This window comes from Rhipicephalus microplus, chromosome 3, assembly GCF_043290135.1.
Source record: "Rhipicephalus microplus isolate Deutch F79 chromosome 3, USDA_Rmic, whole genome shotgun sequence".
Lineage (NCBI taxonomy): Eukaryota > Metazoa > Arthropoda > Arachnida > Ixodida > Ixodidae > Rhipicephalus > Rhipicephalus microplus.
The window spans coordinates 160,715,260-160,733,397 of record NC_134702.1 but is presented as its reverse complement, the minus strand read 5'-3'; the positions used below and the strand labels follow the sequence as shown (position 1 = coordinate 160,733,397).

General features: G+C 41.5%; 1 protein-coding gene across 2 annotated transcripts in view; it reads left to right on the top strand.

Moving 5' to 3' along the window:
* The window catches only part of LOC119170394 (putative RNA-binding protein 19), a 100,944-nt gene that overhangs the window by 4,779 nt on the left and 78,027 nt on the right, over positions 1-18,138 (top strand). For both annotated transcript variants that reach the window (XM_075890389.1, XM_075890388.1), the window contains exons 8-14: positions 401-469; positions 566-632; positions 2,753-2,824; positions 5,615-5,679; positions 8,235-8,273; positions 13,283-13,358; positions 16,989-17,119. In XM_075890389.1, the coding sequence (XP_075746504.1) occupies positions 401-469; positions 566-632; positions 2,753-2,824; positions 5,615-5,679; positions 8,235-8,273; positions 13,283-13,358; positions 16,989-17,119 (519 nt within the window). The remainder of the gene's footprint in view (positions 1-400; positions 470-565; positions 633-2,752; positions 2,825-5,614; positions 5,680-8,234; positions 8,274-13,282; positions 13,359-16,988; positions 17,120-18,138) is intronic.

The following is an 18,138-nucleotide window of genomic DNA, read 5'->3' as shown; positions in this document are numbered from 1 at the left end:
CATTTTACAGCTTTCATTTTATGTTTATTATCACCACTATGCAGAAAAAAAAGTCACCTGATTTGAAAAGTTCATATTTATTGCCCACCTAGGATTCTTGGTGTTAGTTGTAGTGTTGTTATGGTTGTGCCAATCAGTGCACATGTCATTGTCATCGTTGTCAGTGAAAACATGGTACAATTGAAAGCTAACTTTTATTTGGTCACCAAAACTTTTGCTTGTTATTGTGTGGCCATTTGTCGAGGCGATAACATGATATAGTAGATAGGGCTATCCCTTTTACTCCCTTCAGCTGTACTACTCGTTCTAGGTGCCCTCATCTTTCTGTGCTTGTACATGCTTGCCTTTTCATTTCACACCACCTTTTCACTTTTTTTCTGCTCCTTATTTGTGCATACAGCCCAAGCTACCAGTACAAGAGTTTGCCTACACGTTGAAGGTCAAGGGACTTCCATACAATTGCAAAAAGGTAAGTGAAAGAGCAAGGCACCCAACCTTTGAGCACACATTCTAGCATGAAAATATGTTTACTTTGTTCTTTTTTTTTTTCTCTTTTGCACCGAAGAAACAAATCAAGGACTTCTTCAAACCTGCCAAAGTGGCCAGCTTGCGACTTCCACCGAAGGTCAGAGGTGAGTGTGTTCTCGAGGTGTTGATGCTCGAAGTCACACTATCATGTATAGGCTGTGGCTTCAAAAAGTTGTGGCTTGTTGTTCTCTGCTTATGCCTTTGTTGTAAGTTTGTTGTAAGTACTATTAGAGTTTGAGAGAGTTCTCAGCAATGCCTCTTGCAAAGTGAACTGCAAAGGGCTGGTACCAGTATGACATTACCTGCTGACTACTATGTCTTTGCCTTAAACCTCTCAGAAATGTGGTCGCTGCTTGCCTGAATCACCAGCTTTCCGACCAAGGGGCTATGGCACATTTCTATGTGCTTGAGAACATGCATTCAGTTCCAAATTGTGATATGTAGCCGCATTTGAGCAGTGTAGGAATGCTGGTTTACTACGCTTTGAACCAGCATTGAAGAACTCGTGCATTTTATAGCTCATGCATTTCTTTGGAGATACCCTGTGTTTTCTACCGTATAAGCTGCGCAAAATATATTGACCAGAATGGAATACTGTGTGTAAAACCTGCACAGAATACACAGTGTTCAGTTTTTATTTTGCCACAGTCGTGGAAGATACTCTTGCTCTGGCAACTTCAGTTTCATGTTTAGTGTTGTCATTCTTGAATCTGATTATCTCTTTTAGCTTTATGAGGGCAGAGTGTTGTGCTGGTAATCCACGTTGACTCGCAAGTCAGCTGTGGTTGATGTGTGGATTCGCAAAAATTATTGAAAGATTGCCGAGTGTGACTCTAGGGGGAATGTCATCTGGTTCAGTTTATGAGTTGTAAAAGAGTGCTGTGAGGGGATGAAGTATGGTTATCACTTTCTTAAAACAAAATTTACTCAATAGCAACATAGTTTGTAAATGCAGGACGTTGAGACAGCTCAAGCATTAAAACAAACCAGAATTAACTGCTTTATTATGAATATTTTACACAGCCTTAAAAAAGGATTAAGTTTTGTGCATCGTACATTATTTGGAAATACACTTTTGAGTGACTTCGCACTTTTTTTTCTTTGTTGTAAATGTAATGCTTCTAATATAGTTCTATAAATAAAGAATCAGTATCCCGAGTGAAACTGTCATCTCATTAATGTGCTCCAGAAAGCTTATTTAATGGCAGTGTTTGAGAAAGTTTCATCAGCCTCGTGTGCAGCAGAACAAGTAAGCAAGCAGACAGTGCTCACGTGGATAGCCAACCAAGTACCTTGCAAAGCCTGCTTCAAGTGGACCATTTTTCTGGCCTAACATTCAGAGCCATCATAGCTAAACATGTGAGCATCGCTTTCCTATTTTGCGTGCCTGGATTATTGTGTCCTCTGTGCTTTTGCATTCTCAGGACGCGTGGTCGAAGTCGTTTCACTTGGTTTCCCTCCATGAGAGTCATTAGCGGCTGTCATTGCAGCAGCAAAGCACTCTAATCAGGTATAACACAGTAGGCAGTCGTCCACAGCAAGTTTGTTAAATCCAAACTAGATGGCATCACCGCACCTGAGGGTCTCCTTACCACGGCGTCTGCACACAAGAGTAAAAGCGAGCAGCGCCAAAAAAGTTGACATGGCAGCACCTGAAGGTGCAGTTTCCTTCCACTTTGAACTTATAACGTCCTTGTTCTGCGCTGTGCAGCCCATAGGTTCGCAACAAATGCATTTATTTGCTTTCTATTTACGTCCTGCAGCTTCGAGAGCAATGTACCCATCAATATTTTGCCGTGTTTTCTAGATTCATTCTGAAATGGTCGCAGATGAGGCTTAGCAGGCATGCCTAAATAAACACCACAAATATTGGCAATAAAGACGGAACATACCTGATGCTTTGTTCCCAGCATTAGATTACTTGAAGGGATAGCTAATTTCGCCATTTAATTATTGCTGCGAAGGCAGTGTGGTAGTATCTAGAGGGAGTTTGGATCGAATTGGGTGGCCACGTCTACAAAGGTGCTGCCATGTTGGCTTCTAACCCCTGCTACTGGCACTGAACGGCCACGGCCACTTCGCTTGTTTCATTGCGTTGGCTGAGGCAACTGGCTGGGTGAAGGCAAATTACGGGCACGGGATAAAACATGGTAGCGCTTGTCATCTATAAGGGCCATGATGGTATTGCAGAGGTGATCATTTTGGTGTGCCTTACTTTGTCTAGGCATTGCCTACCTGGGTTTCAAGAAGGAACAAGACATGAAGCAGGCACTAAACAAGCATCACAGCTTCATGGGTGAGCACAAAGTCTTGTTTGTGTATGCACACCTGGCATGCCACTGTGTAAACGCAGTGTTTAAAAGGCAACAAGAACTACAGTGAGAAAAACAGTAGACGAAAAGATAACTTGCATGTACTGAGGGGCAAGTGGCAAGTTACCTAATGGTTCACTTTTCTTTTTTTTTTTTTTTTACATTCACTATACATTTGTCACTAATAACATACACTATACTTTCCTTGGCATCATTGTTTGTTTGATCTCATTCGAGTGGCCCCGCAACACTTTTTGAGCATGGTCAGAAAATGCTGCGCATCGGTAGTAGAGGCTCCCAACAACATGCGAGCCAAATATTATAGCGCAGCACACGGCTTCAATTCAAAATAAATTATCAAGGTCAGCTAAAAATGACTTTTTTTACTCTCGTCAAGTGGCGGAAGAAGCTCAAAAACCACTCGTAGAAAGCCCATCTATCAGCCATTGGCTAATTGTGAACATGGCACGCTCGGTCGTTACAGAGATCGCTGCAAAAGGCCGCGACTTGTCCACACGTGCGCGCGCGATCGCACTGAAAAGGTTGTGCATTCGAAGAAAAAAAATGAAAAAAAGTACTCAAGATCACGAGGCGTGCGTGACGTATTTTCTTTGCCCCTGCCATCCCTCCCTGCTTAGCTTCCAGCACTTTCTTCTGGACGGGAAAATAGAGAATGCAATTTTAGCATGCGACAAATCTTTGTAACTCCACTCGCACTGGATGGATTCATAAAATTTTGCTGTGTTAAGCTGGTGAGGCAATGAGATTTTCTGGTGAATTAAGTCTATAGTTACTTGAAAAAGTGTTTCAGGGCCCCTTTAACCCTTTACTGTCAGATGTCGCAAATTCGCGGCATACCAATAAACTTCAAGCAAGTAAGTCACGAAATGCGTGCTGGCTTTCAAGTACTCGCTTGGCATGTAGCGTTCAGCATTAAAAATTTAGTGCTGTCTAGTCCAAGCTATTTTAAGCCAGACCAACCAATTGTTTTGGAGCTCATGAAAGAAAACACAAAGCATGTGCAACAACTCTCACTACTTCATTTTTTCTCACCTTTGTGGCATAGGTTCTATCTCCAATAATTTTGTTTCCTTGGTGTGTGCGCACTCAAGAGGTGGTGCACAACATGTTACGTAGTTCAGAAATAAGTTTTTTGTTGCTAGGTCCTTGCTTCTGTGGCATATGGAGAATTCATGACATATGCAAAAGTATGCATTGAAGTTTAATTTTAGATAATTTAACTGTGGAATCATTTAAAGGTTGCTACTTGAAGCTGGAACATGTAAACTATTTTCATTTTGCTCGGCAGTTTCATGATTCAGTCATTATTAAATATTGAGTTCAACAATGAAAAACGAACCTTTAAATTTCTACTTACTTTCTTAGATAGCAAGGGTTTGTTTTAGCAGACTTGATGCCTTCAGATAGTAGGCAAGGGATTATTGGTCAGCTGCCAGCTCATTATAAGATTATAGGCAATGTGGTGCCAGCAGGCAGACAAAGTTCGTTTCACATTTGCTGTCATGGCTACTAGTCGCGCTGACTGACATTTTCACGTTTAAATTTTCACATTTTCATTACAATTACTTCTAATAACATCCCTTATACCTTTCTTGGCATCATTGTCTGTTAGATCTCATTAGTATTGCACTATCTCAAAAAGGAAAAGGAGTCCTCTAATAGGGTATATAGTAGCACAAACTTGAAAAACACAAATCAGAGAAAAAAAGTAGATGGAAGCGAAACGGTCGGGGCCTGCTCCGTTCTACAGTCGAACCTTTTATTAGATACACTGATATAATGAGACAAATGGGTATAAGAGACACCAGTGTGTCTTCAGTAAAATATGGCTTAATAAAAGAATGCCTACATGGTGCCCTGCTTATAAGAGACATCCTATATAAAAGTCAATAACTGCTGCCCAGAGCATGCCTTTTATAAAAATGTTTAACTGTACTTCTTTTTTCCGCTCTGTGTTTCCTAAGTTCGCGCTACTATGTACTACATTGACGTTAACCAACTCGATCAGCAACAAGTCTTACTCAAGCGCTCTAGTAGTCATGAGCTTCACCTGCCATGTTGGCAGCTACAAAGTTTTGTTTGTCTTAACTGTGAGCAAGGGTGAGGCTTAAAATTACTTTGTAGCTTCATGCTGGCAGCATAATAACGACAGCATATTTATGACAGAAATTCTGATGAGAGGCGGGGGGGAGGACTTTTTCCAGTCTTTTTAGGTCTTTTTCAAGGCTTTCATTAAGTGCCCCCCCCCCCCCCTAAAGAAAATTCTTGGCTGTGGGCCTGTGTTGAACACTTGTGAGTAGCTCTATTTCCAGCTAAGATTCGACTCTATAAAGTTCAACATACCACGACTTTTGCTCAGACGGGCTTAGAGTGTCTATTGTTGTTCAGCTGTATTATATACAGTTTTCATTCCAGGGTTTTGTGATACGCTTTGTAGCAGTTGCAGTTTTATGAAAAGATCTTCCTTGTTACTTGTAGCAAGGCATATAAAGTGCTTGATATTTTTAAAACCGCATGTATTGAACTAGAGAAAGAACTGTATATTTGACATCAGCACGTAAATATACATAAGCTGTAGATGTTTCTGCTGCCAGATGTTTAATTTGGATAGGGCTGCACTCACTGCTGAGACTGTTGCAGCTAGTATATTACACAGCACGGTTGTATAGACTTGACAGGAGAGTTGAACTTGCTATATTCTGTCCTTCCTTCCCACCTTCTTAGAGTCGATTTGTTTTTGTTTTTTATTGCAGCTGGACATAGGTTAGATGTCACAAAATATGCAAAGCAAGTGGTCCCTGAGAAAAAATGGCGGCAGGTAAGCATGGAATAATTAACACTTCATGCAATACGATAGGAATACTGAACAAAAAACATATCTTCAAAATTAAATTATGCAATTACAGTATGTACCAGAAAAGGCAAAGTTATTATGATGAAAACAGGGTAAAACAGAAAAGACTCGTGAAGTAAGGATGGCTATTGATGCTATAGTAGAGGTTTCTACTCCGCGTCATTGGGATATTGTCTCCGATGCCGTGACGTTTTATCTGACTTACTTTATCATGTTCTTGCAGTAAAATATAAGTTGCATTGTGTTCTAATAGAACTGAAGATTAAACTTGGCAAATGTTGAGAATATCTGTATCACACAAATGGGCCAAATGCAAGAAAGGAAAACGAAAAAGAAATAAATAAATTTGTTGCATCACTTTGACTTTGTGGCTCTTAAACCAAAATTTAAGAAACAGAGCTCTGAACATCATTTTTCTTCCAATGATCAGCAGATGAGTGACAAAGTGCTAAACATTTTGCTCATGAAATTTGCTAAGGCGCAATGCCAAGCTAGCTGGTTAGAATTCCTACAAAAGATACTTCATCTGTCAGTACAGTTAAACCCCTTTATAAGAGGCATGTTTGGGCTAGCAATTGCTGTCTTTTATTTGAGATGTCTCTTATAAGCAGGGTACCACGTATTCATTTTCTCATCAACCCGTATTTTACTGTAGGCTCACTAGTGTCCCTTATACCCATTCGTCTCTTATGTCAATGTCTCTTATTAAGGGGTTCGACTGTATTTACTTGTTTCGTCTTAGTGTCTCCATGGCAGTGAATGCAGCATACTGGGTACCGATTGCACTGGCCATAAAATTATTATGCCTTGACATGTTGTGTATCAGCACAGTACTGATCTGGGTGTTTCACTTTGCCAGCTGGCAAGTTTTTTGTGTTTAAACTGTTGTATGCACTGCTTGTAAAACTGATTTGCGAATTCCTTAGTATTTAAAGTCATAACCATAAGTGCACACAGGGGTCCTCTTTAGCGAAGGTAGGGGGGCAAAAGTTCATTGCAGCCACCTCCCCTTACTACGTCGAAGTACAGGGCAGATTTTACACACTCCTTTTTAGGTAAATAGGAGATGCGGTCATCCCCCTGTCCCTCCCTCGCACTTTTTCTTCCATATGGCTGTGATCAACAGGCGAGCTTGCTGTCTCAAATGCATTTTATATTAGTTCATTGTAGGTTTGCGTGAACATTCGAATCTTCGAACGAATGGTAGACTATTCTAATTCGCTATGATCCAAATTTAAATTATTGAAAATTTTGAAGTATTCGCAAGGAACGAATAAATGTATATTATTCCACATGTAACCACCTGTAAGTGTAGTTTCACTGCGGTGTAGAAGTGTTAAGCCGTGAAAGCACCTATACAAGGAAAGTTCGCTCTGCCGTAAAGCCTCCTTTTAAATTTAAAGGGGCCCTGCAACACCCTTTGAGCATAGTCAGAAAACGCGGCCGATGGGTAGTCGAGGCTACCGAGAACACGCGAGCCAAATGTTATAGGGCAGCAGCGGCCTGCAATTCACAATAAATGATCGAAGTCGGCTAAATATTGCTCTCTTTCATTGGAAAATGACGCCACTAGCTCAAGAATCTTTCGTCACAGCCATAGTATCAGCCATGTACTGATTTGAAACATGGTGCGCGGTTGTTACTGAGGCCGCCAACGTGCCGCCACCGGTTGTTACTGGGCCGCCACATATCCAAAGAAAAAAAAAAGAGAAAAAGTGCTCAAGGTCATGGGGCATGCGTGACATATTTTCTTTCCCTGTGCCATGGCTCCCTGCTTAGCCTCCAGTGCTTTCGTCAGGACGAGAAGAGAGAATGCAACTGCAGCTTGCAAGAGGTCTTTACAGCTCTGTTCGTATTGGACAGATTCTAAAAACTTTTGCTGCGGTGAATTCATGAGGCAATAAGCTTCTTTATTGAATCTAATTAATTGATACTTGAAGATGTTTTGCAGAGAATCTTTGAATGAACATATTACCCTCACATCAATTTATTATTTTATTAAGCTTAAAAGTTTGTTATGACGGCTTATATGGTCTAAGTATAATAAATTTTCTAACGTCAAGTATTTTACAGGTCATCACTTGCATTCTACTGAAAGTCAAACTTGCTACTATTCAAAGTTGTTTCGACTTCCTTTGAATGAAAAAAAAGTGCATTTGTCTATAGGCTGTATTTCAATTAAAAAAAATATTGTGCAGGTTAGTCAATTATAAATATGCTCATATTTATTTATATGTCATATATGCTATTCGATTTGAAATTATTCGACCGAAATCACTGTTTGCACATGCCTAGTGTATTGTATACACATATTTCTCTTTGACCGGAAACCTGGAAACTGTGCTACTGCCTTCTCTTTATGTAATGTATAATAATCTTTATGGTGTTTTCGTTCCTTGTAAATAGATCCTTGTATAATTGACGGTAGGCTTTTTCGTGGTTGTCTTGAGGCTCACATTTATTTCACTGAACTTTTCTAATTTACCCGTCTTTTTTTTTTCTCCTCCTGTTCTTTGCAGTTTGAAGACTTGGGTAACCCCCAGGAGACACTGGCAGATGTGAGCAAGGACATGATTGCATGCAGTAGAAGTTTGTTGATAGGTTTTCAGAAAAAAATGCGTAAGGTAAACATATCATACGGGGAAAAGTACGATCCAGATCCAGTGAAAATCGAGGCTGACAAGTCCATATAGAGGTATAAGGGCAAAAAACATTAATTTTTTAAGGAACAGTAATTTTCTGTTGCTACCTCACCCTTGGACAAGAAAAGGTTTTTCTGTGAACACTGTAGACCCTTGTCCGCATTTTAGTTGTTTTTCGTGCAAAAGAAGCTTCGTAAAAAAGTTTCCAGTCCAGCAAGGCCTTCGTCAAAGTTAGGCGATCAGCGCACTTTTTCATTCTCGTGCTGTCTTCCAGTGCCTCGTTCTCTACCTGCTCCGCTGCATTTCCCACCACTACCTACGCGACAATCTCAACAACACTTTCTGGCTCGCAAGTCAAGATTTTGTCGTCTATCGAGACGAACACGGCGAAGGGTGCATCCGGACCCATCAATTTCGTTGTCGATGTCAGACGCGCCTGCCACAGGGTCATTTTTGTTGCGCTCTGTATCCTCCGATGCAAGATGCCGCCGAAGCATATTCAGCTTCTCCTTAATTGACAAGAGCTTGCGCTTCCCTGACGCCAAGCTCGATGCAACTGTCTGTAATCATGAATTAATAAGCAACGTGCAGCCTCGCTCAGGGCCTGACTTATATTTCGCTAAATTTTTTTTCTGCTTGAAATAGTCACAATCACTGAGGCCCCAACGATTACTAATGGGGGGCGCTGGTTTCCAGCATCTTTCCTACTGAAAAGTGCGCAGCTAACATACTTAAATGCACGTGGCTTTGTAAACCTTCTAAGGAAAGAATATTGTGGAAAACGCCAGCTGTGTGTGAGATAGAGTTGTGAGAAGAGGCAGATGTTGCAAAAGTGAGATTATAGTGATTTAAAGCATTGCTACCACTGCAAGGCGCGTTGTGCATTATGTCGCGGAGGCAGGACGTGCGTCTCGTGCCGAATCGTGGCAATGTGGAGGTGACCAACAGTGCATCCATTCTAAGTATAACTTTGTTAGCTCTGTAGTGTGGGACGATTGCATTCGCAAGTACCATGCTACAGATTAAGGCTTTGCACTGCTGAGCGAAATCGTGCCAAGGTGCCGGCTAAGAAAAAAAACCATTATGCTACATAAAATAACGGCATTTTATGAAAACTGTTTGAAAACTTTGACAGCCAAGACAGGCCTGTGTGTGGTTCACTGACAGCTGCGGCAGTGATGGAGTGGACAACCAGGCCATTCCAAGAAAGCACGTAAGGTAGAAGACGGGGGGGGGGGGGGGGTGATAATTAAGCCCAACAAAGAAACCGGCGTCACTGCGCGTCAGCAGTCTGCCACTTGGCACTTCACAAGCACGCGAGAGCAGGTTTTTTTTTTTTTTTTTTTTTTTGCACGCCTGAAGAAGAATTTTCGCCCACAAGACGTGTCATACAATCCCAGTTTGCCACAATGCCGAACGTTGCTGCCGAATAATCATATTTTCCGGGAACGTACTAAGCAGAAAGTATTAACACATATCTAATCGGGGCATTTCTAGTTTTTAGTTTTTGCGATTTAGAGCTTAGGAGCTAAGAGATTGCATTAAGTGCGAATGTATCAACGAGGTTCTACCGCTTGCTATTCGTGGCTCTTTATGTTGCATGCATCAATATTGCACATGTTAATATTGTGCCAGCATGCCATAAATGACCCACATTTGTGTTTTTGTTTTCTTGTTAAAGGGCCACTTACGAGGCCCCATAACAAATTCTAGTTAAACGCTGGCAGTTGACTGTTTGAAGAAGAGCATTATGTCACCAGAATTCTTTCAATCGGTTTATTACGAGGTGAGGAAACCAGCATTTTGAAGCGGCGTAAAACCATGATGAGAGGAGACGAGCTTAAAGCTTTTGCCGCTTGCCCCACGTAGCCTTCGCAAGCCAAATCTTTTCTCTATTCTCTCCAACATTCGAGCAAGCAGTCACGCGCCAATGCCATTTCTGAGCAAGACCAACGCCAGAGAACGCGAGTGGCGTTGTTGTGTTGACCAGCGTTATCTTGTGTTCTCTTGTCTGTTCCTGCGAGATAGATACCTCGGCGCGCTCCTTGGAAATGCAGGCTCAGATGCAGTAAAATAGATAAGCATATTCAGGGCTTATCCGCTCAATGCACTAACCGCGGGAACACGAACGTGCAAGGGAAACGCAGGCACATTAACCCGACACGTCATTTTGATTTACGGGGGGAAAAAAATATCATAAAGACGTGCACGTTCTTTTTTTGTGTCTCATTATTTGTCTCAAGTTTTATCCATGTATTCAAGCAACAAATTACACAAGGTACACATGTGGTATGAAATAATTTTCACCCTGTCACGGGCACTGTTGGAGACATCAGAGCACACTCGTCTACCTAGGGCAGTTCCCACGTCTTCGCCATGCCCTCATTTTTTGGGCGCGCGCCCGTGAAAGGAAGGGCAAGCAGTGTTCATCTTGAAAGTTGACTCATTTTCGCGGCGCATAGCGTTCCAACTTTTGGCAGACATAATCATGAACGCCTCTATACATTGCGCTCGTCAGCTCAAAATTATCAAACCTAGTGAGTGGCCTTTTAAAGAAGAATATATTCCGGTTTCTTCAAAGTAACGATGTCCTTTCAGAAAGAGTTATGAGTGGTTTGGATATTGGGGGAAACTGTGGGAAACTGTGATTCGGCCTAATATGTGATCGATTTACCAGTTCATTCATTCATTAGTGCACAGGCAAGTTCATAAAATATAACATGTGCTTGATGTAAGCTGTGTAATTTCTTAATCAAAATTCAGTTTTAAGAGAAAGTGAATGTGTAAAAATGCATGGAAAGGATCATGTATAAACTAGACCAGCTTTAGTTAAGGAGAAGATACAGGCTTGAAGAGATTAATATTCTTTAACATGTGTATATTTAGGTACTAAAAGAAAGCATCAGTCTATGTGGAAAAAAATGGATAGAAACAAAAGATGTTTTAAGTTTAAACAAGCACCGACACAAAAATTTAGCAGCTTGTTTTTCTTGTTGCAACAGGCAGCGTGTGACTCACTTATCTCAGCTGGAATCGTCATGTGCGCGAGGGCATGACGGTTTTTCATTTAGAGACAATTTTAGAGTGCCCAGCTGCAGTTTCGGTTTCAGAGAGCACCGAGCTGAGCAGGAGCAGTTCCGGTAGTAAGATAAACACAGCTGCCCACGTGATCATGCAAAACCGTGATGTTGGTGCCATGTGCGAGCGGGCACCACACTGACAGCCAGCACATGCAGAACTGCAAACAGGGAGGAAAAAATTGCAGGTGGCACAAGCGCAGGGCGCATGCGTGCCAGCAAACAGCCAACACGAACTTGTGACGTAGATTTGTTTACACTCTTTCCCGCGTTGATGCCAACGTCGTGAGGGGCTCCGCATCTCGTGCAGTCATGCGACATGCACTTTAAATTGATTCTTAGTATCTTCTAGGTTATATTTGCCCTTGATATTTTGTTGATATTGGGTATGTCCCTAGATAAATCTATCTCATTCATTATTTTACCTTAGAAATTTTTAAATGCGAAGCATTTCTTAGCAAACTTCGGCGACATTGAGCGTATGTATTTATCTACCTACCCAGTATCTACCTAACTAGCCGCCTACGACTTTTAGCTCTCGTGGCCGTTTCGATAATGGTATCTATACCAATCTTCGTATGGCATAGCATGACTGTATGAAGAACCTGTTTGACTAGTCATGACATGAAAATCATGACATGTATGTCAAGAATGTTATGATTTACATTTCATGGTCCTGCAGCTCTTGTGGTGGTTTCGTTCACATCACATGTTGCAAAACTGGTATGGTATGGCATGATTGCATGGTTTACACAAGCGACAGACCCTAACATGAAAATAATAACATGCGTGTCATGTAACAACATGACTACATGCCACGCTCATGATGCGCTCGCGGCCGTTTTGCTAGCGTCACATTTACCAAACTTGGTATTACGGTACGTGATTGGTTGGCAAAGGTATGTGACTGGTGCAAACATGATAATCATGAGATGCGTGTCATGTAACAACATGAGTGCATGCCGCGCTCATGATGCGCTGGCGGCCATTTCTTTAGCTTCACATGTACCAAACTCGGTATTACATGACGTCAATGGATGACGAAGGTATGTGACTGGTGCATACCTTCGTCTGGTGCAAGCATGACAGTCATGAGATGCGTGTCATGTGAGAACATGACTACATGCCACAGTCAAGGCGCCAATACATTTCGATGTGATGCGGTGCGCTTGCCCGCCGACGTTCATTTTGTCGTGTCACGCCAACGTTGCCACGCCAGGCACCGGCCCTGCCGTATACTCGCAGCCGAGCGCTGCGCTGTGTTGCTTTGACGCATGCGCGTTGCCGTCGGGCCGTGTCCACAGACGCCGGTGGCGCCTGGCATCAGACTATAGAGTGCTTGCATTTTGCTATCGTAGCGTTGCTGTGCCCAGCGTGCACGTGCGTCAACGCTACATTGAAGTAAGTATATTGGGCCCTTCATGATGCGCTCATGGCCATTTTGCTAGCTCTACATATACCAAATTTGGTGTTACGTGGCGTCAATAGATGACAAAATGTATGACTGGTGTAAACATTATAATCCTCACATGCGTGTGATGTATGAACATGACAACATACCATGCTAATAGGGTGCTCGCGGTCGTTTTGCTTGCTCCACATATACTAAATTTGATATCACATGTCCTGAATAGATGGTGAAGGTAAACGACACATTCAAACATGACAATCATGACATGGAAGTCATGAACGGCATCATTTACCTCCACCTCATAATGTTATGCTGATTTTCAAGTGACTACCAACCTTTCTTATTCGTGCTTCGCATATCATCGATTCCCACTGTACGTGGGATCTGCCACTCTTGGTCAGTGCTCTCTTAAACTTTTTTTTTTTCGCACATTGCAGACTGGGCGAATTTTTATTAGAAACCTGTCCTACACAATCACTGAAGAGGAGCTGGAGGAACTCTTCAAAAAATATGGTACGACCCAGCTGTTCCTTTATGTATATTTTGCACATGTTTTAGAAACTGCTGTCCTAAATTTTGTTCAGGACAAGCTTTGATGAAATGAAACTCTTGATATGTGTAGTGATGTATTTACCTTTTTTTTTGTAGCTGCACTTTTATAGGCCTGTGCGAATAGCGAATTTTAGGCCCAAATCGAATTCTGAGCGAATTGTGATATTGTTCGAATTATTTCGAATCAAATTCAAATAGCATATATGTTGCATACTATGAAGAAAAATGTGCATATTTGTCATGACCCAACTACCCTGCACAATATGCACAATATATTTTTTTTAATTGAGACAAGGCCTGTCCAAATATCATTTTTTGGCATCACAGAAAACGAAACAACTTTGAATCGTAGCAGGATTCCGCATTCGGCAGAATGCAAGTGATAGCCTGTCAAATATTTTACTTCTTAAAAGTTGCTATACTTAGAGCATATAAGTCAATATAACAAGCTCTTAAACGGCTAATATCCTCGTTTAACCTTGAAATGTGGGCTTCGCAGCAGGGCTGATTTTCTTTGGATATGTGTTTTCATGGCTTAGCATTACTTCACTGCAGTGAAACCACCTTTACAAGGCAGTTACGTGTGAATTTATGTACATTTAAATAGGTGCTTACACGGCTAAGCACTGCTCTACTGCAATGAAACCACATGTCCAGGGTATCACATGCAGACTAATATGCACCTATTGATTTGTTTCGAATACTTTGAATTTTCAACAATTTAAGTTCAATATGAAGTGAATTTGAATACTGTATGTAGTATTTGTTCAAGTATTCGAATATATTCGTTCAAGCCTACACTTTTACAAGTGGCTTCGACTCTGCTCGATTTGATAATATGCTTGGAAATACACCCATGACATGCAATAAAATTGCAAAACAATATTAGTAACTACATAACTAGGAAACCATTTCCTGTTCCACACATCAAACCGCTCAGGGCACAAGCCGAGACACTTAGACAACTAGAAACAGGTTCATATCACCCACCTGTACAGCACAAGAAATAGCATAACATTCAAGACATGAATGCTTCATGGGAAGCATGCAAGGTAAATGACTACATTGGAAAATTTGCTTCAAAAGCGTGGGTCACTTGGCCCTGGCATTACTCATAAGAGCTTCTTAAACATGATCTGGTCACAATACCACAAGCAGCTAGTCCTAGCAGTCCAGTATGGCCACGATAGTGCGCGGAGGCTTTACCTTGCAGTTCCAATGTGGGAGTAGTTTAATAGGCTTTCCGGCCCTGCACAGGGTATTTGGCAATAAGGTTTATTCTTCCTTCCCCACCCAAAGCACCATGTATTTTGGGGCGAAGTTCTCTAAGCCGTGGGTCGTGCGTACGCGATGTATGTGGTAGTCGTCATAGTAGTAGTAGGTAGCCACCTCCACGGCTGGACTAGAGGAGTAGCACGCGTGCACACTTTTGAATTTAGGAGAAAACCCGCTCACGTTAATCATAAATATAAAGATAGTTGTTTCTGTTGAAATAACCTACAGAGACGAGTATCGGTGGCTTAAGCTCCAATAAAATTTGCCTTGAGTTTGATGCTTACTAAAAAAAAACTAGTATCACAAGGATGTACTTTGAGCACTATCTGACCAGAAAGGGTCAAGGTTTAGCGAGAGTTGGGCCGCAGTGCCATGTATTAGAGGCAGTGAAAGGTGGGAACTAGACATGAAGCGCGGGCCGTAAGAGAGTGCGTGCATGCCGCTCCTCTAGTCAGGCCGTGCCGCCTCACGTTTAGTCCTTGGAATGTCCGCTGGATGGCAATACTCGGAATGCTCACTAGATGGACGGATAGACAAATGCACGGACTTGCGCATGGATGGATGAATGGATGGATGCACGGACGAACAGACTGACGGATGCTTCGCCCCACTCATCATGCACTCCGTGGATATGCTGGGACTTTTTTTAACTTCAATGTATTGAAGTGAACTTAGCTACAGTTTCAATATAACAAAGTTTCACCGCTGTTGCAATGACAGAGAGAGGCAGTAAATTCAAACTTATGCTTGTACCAGCAGTCAGATGTTTCTTTTACATTCTGTTTTTCTAATGCATTATTCAAACTGCATGGTATGTGCAGGAGAGTAGCTGCCAAAATAGAGAGCATCTTTTCCACCATTTCCTGCAAGTGCAAGGGTTGGCTGAGTGTTTTCTGCTTTGTCGTCGTAGTGGTGAAGTAGAGCAAATGGGTGCCCTAGTGCACCACCGGCGTCGTTTATGACACACTGCACATAGCGGTGTAATTTTGTGTATGGCTCTGTGCTTTCCTTGCACCGACACCCAATTTTCTGTTTTTGTTGTCATCATATGGCAAGTTCCAGGAATGAGTAGCCATAAATGCTGTTGTGCTGAGTTCAGCAATCTGTCTGTAATGTTGAAAACAATCTCGCTCATTCATATGCAAATATAAATAATGTCGCAGTGTGTAAATAAGTGAATCACTGAGCTTGCTCTTCATAGTTCCCAAGTCAAGAGAAGGTACCCTGTACTTTCTGAATAAAAGGGTGAATTTCCAGCAATGAGCAACCAGAACTAACCATACTTTTTACCACAAACAAAATGTTTTTTGCCCAGTGAGCTGCTGTAACGTGTTTCGCATGTTTTTAAGTAGCGGAGTGAATTTTTTTAAGTTGGTCACATTTATCAGCCACACCACCACCTACCTGCATAAAATTATATGGGTGTTCTTTGATAAAACTGGCATACTTCCTTTTTAAACCAAGACATAGGGGCGATTAAGATTTGGGACACCATATTTGATCTCATTTTTTTTTTTTTTTGACATGATTCAAATACGTACGTGCATTGACGCAACGTAGAAAATACAGTCACCAAACAAGTAGGCTGTAACTGAAGTTGTCCCTTCACTTTCATGTGACTTTGCACTGAATGTCATCTGCTTTTACGAAAAGCATTCAATGGATTTCGACGTTTCATGCTCATTGAACATGTTTTGAGCAGCGTCATGCCACTCTGGGCAATGTCTAATGCTTTCATGGCAAGCCCTTGCAGCTGATTAGGCATGATTGTTTTGCTCGCACTGATTTTCATTGCATTAGACCTGCATTTTTTTCGTTTTTCATATGTCATATTGCCACTTGATGAGAACATTGCCGATGTGGCACGAAAACATAAATTATCATCAGCTTGAAGTATCAACAAAACTGACTTTTCTGAAATTAAAACCAGCCTGGTTATGCAGAAATTTTTGGGGCACCTTCCATTGAACAAACTGAAGAGTTTATCGGCAGTTATGCTTTGCATAAAAGGATGAATTTCAGTATAACAAGGTTAATTGCCAATTTGACTCACTTTATTTTAAAGAGGCTTAACTGCACATTCACAACATTAGGAGTGTGCATACATTTAATTTTTTTTTTTTTATGCAACAGCAGATCTTAGTTTGGCTCGGTCCTTGGATGCCATGGCTGTCTTTTCATTGCCGGCGCATTGTCTGAAGGCACTTGAGACTTGGGCTTTATGTTTTATAGATGACTTGGAGCCAATGTGAATTTAATTTATAGTCAGCAGTCTTTTGACAGTATACAAATTTTTTTTATCTGCTCATCTTACAGGCCCTCTGGAAGAAGTACACCTGTCCATTGATCGGGTAACACGCAAGCCAAAGGGATTTGCCTTTGTCAGCTTTCTCTTTCCCGAGCATGCAATCCGGGCCTTCACGGAACTGGACGGCCAGATGCTTCAGGTGGGAAATGGGGTACACTATCGAGGGAAACTATGATTGCTATATTCAATAGCTACATGGGCAGAACTTTGACTGGGCATGCTTTCTTTTGTGTAGCACTAGCCACTTATTGCATTATGGCACAGATTGTCACATATTGTAATAACCACAGATTGTCACACAATGTAATAGCCACACATTCTCATGGCACCTCAGTCATATTTAGTGTCATAATAGACATTGTCAATAATCAAAGACAGAATGACGGCACTTACTCGAACGAAGAGTGTTCCTTCATTAAACTTCTCTAAAACTGCAAAATTACGTCGAGTTGCACCAGAACAAATACAGCAGCTGTGAATTTTTTTTTATTTTTTTATCTGAAATTGGCAAAAAAAAAACTAGGTATCCCAGGGTATGATATGCTTACAAGCTACTTTGTTGATTAGTTTGCGTGCAGTATGTTATGATGGTATATGTTGATTTCTTTGCATACACTCATTTCTGCAGTGCGGTTGTGCTTGACTGTGGACCTAATCTATCAAGGTGACACATCATGCATGAATCTTGGTAAAAATGCCTGTGCGAAGTATGTGTTGTGTGACTTTTTTTATAGTTCTTGCATTAGAGCAGTGTATCTTTGGCCAAGCACCTTTAATTAACAGAATGTCTTTTTTATTGCTTCATTTATACTTTCAGTTTAAAAAAATAGGGTGTCAACTTACTAGCTCACTTTATCTCCACCGCTATCTCCACTGAGTTCTTCACACGCTTTCATGCTTTTCTAAATCTTTATTTACAGCGGTAGTGTGTCAGCCATGGTGGCTTACTGAATACGGTCCCCAGCCATTGACCCAAAGGCCACAGGTTTGACCCTGGCCATGGCAGTCGTATTTTAATGGAGGCGAAACTTTACAATGTCAGTGCATATTAAAGAACACAAGATAATCGAAATTTCTGGACTCCTTCACTGCAGTGTGGCTCATGATCATATTGCTACGGTATGAGCCGGGCTGTAGTATGTGCCGGGTAGGTAGAAG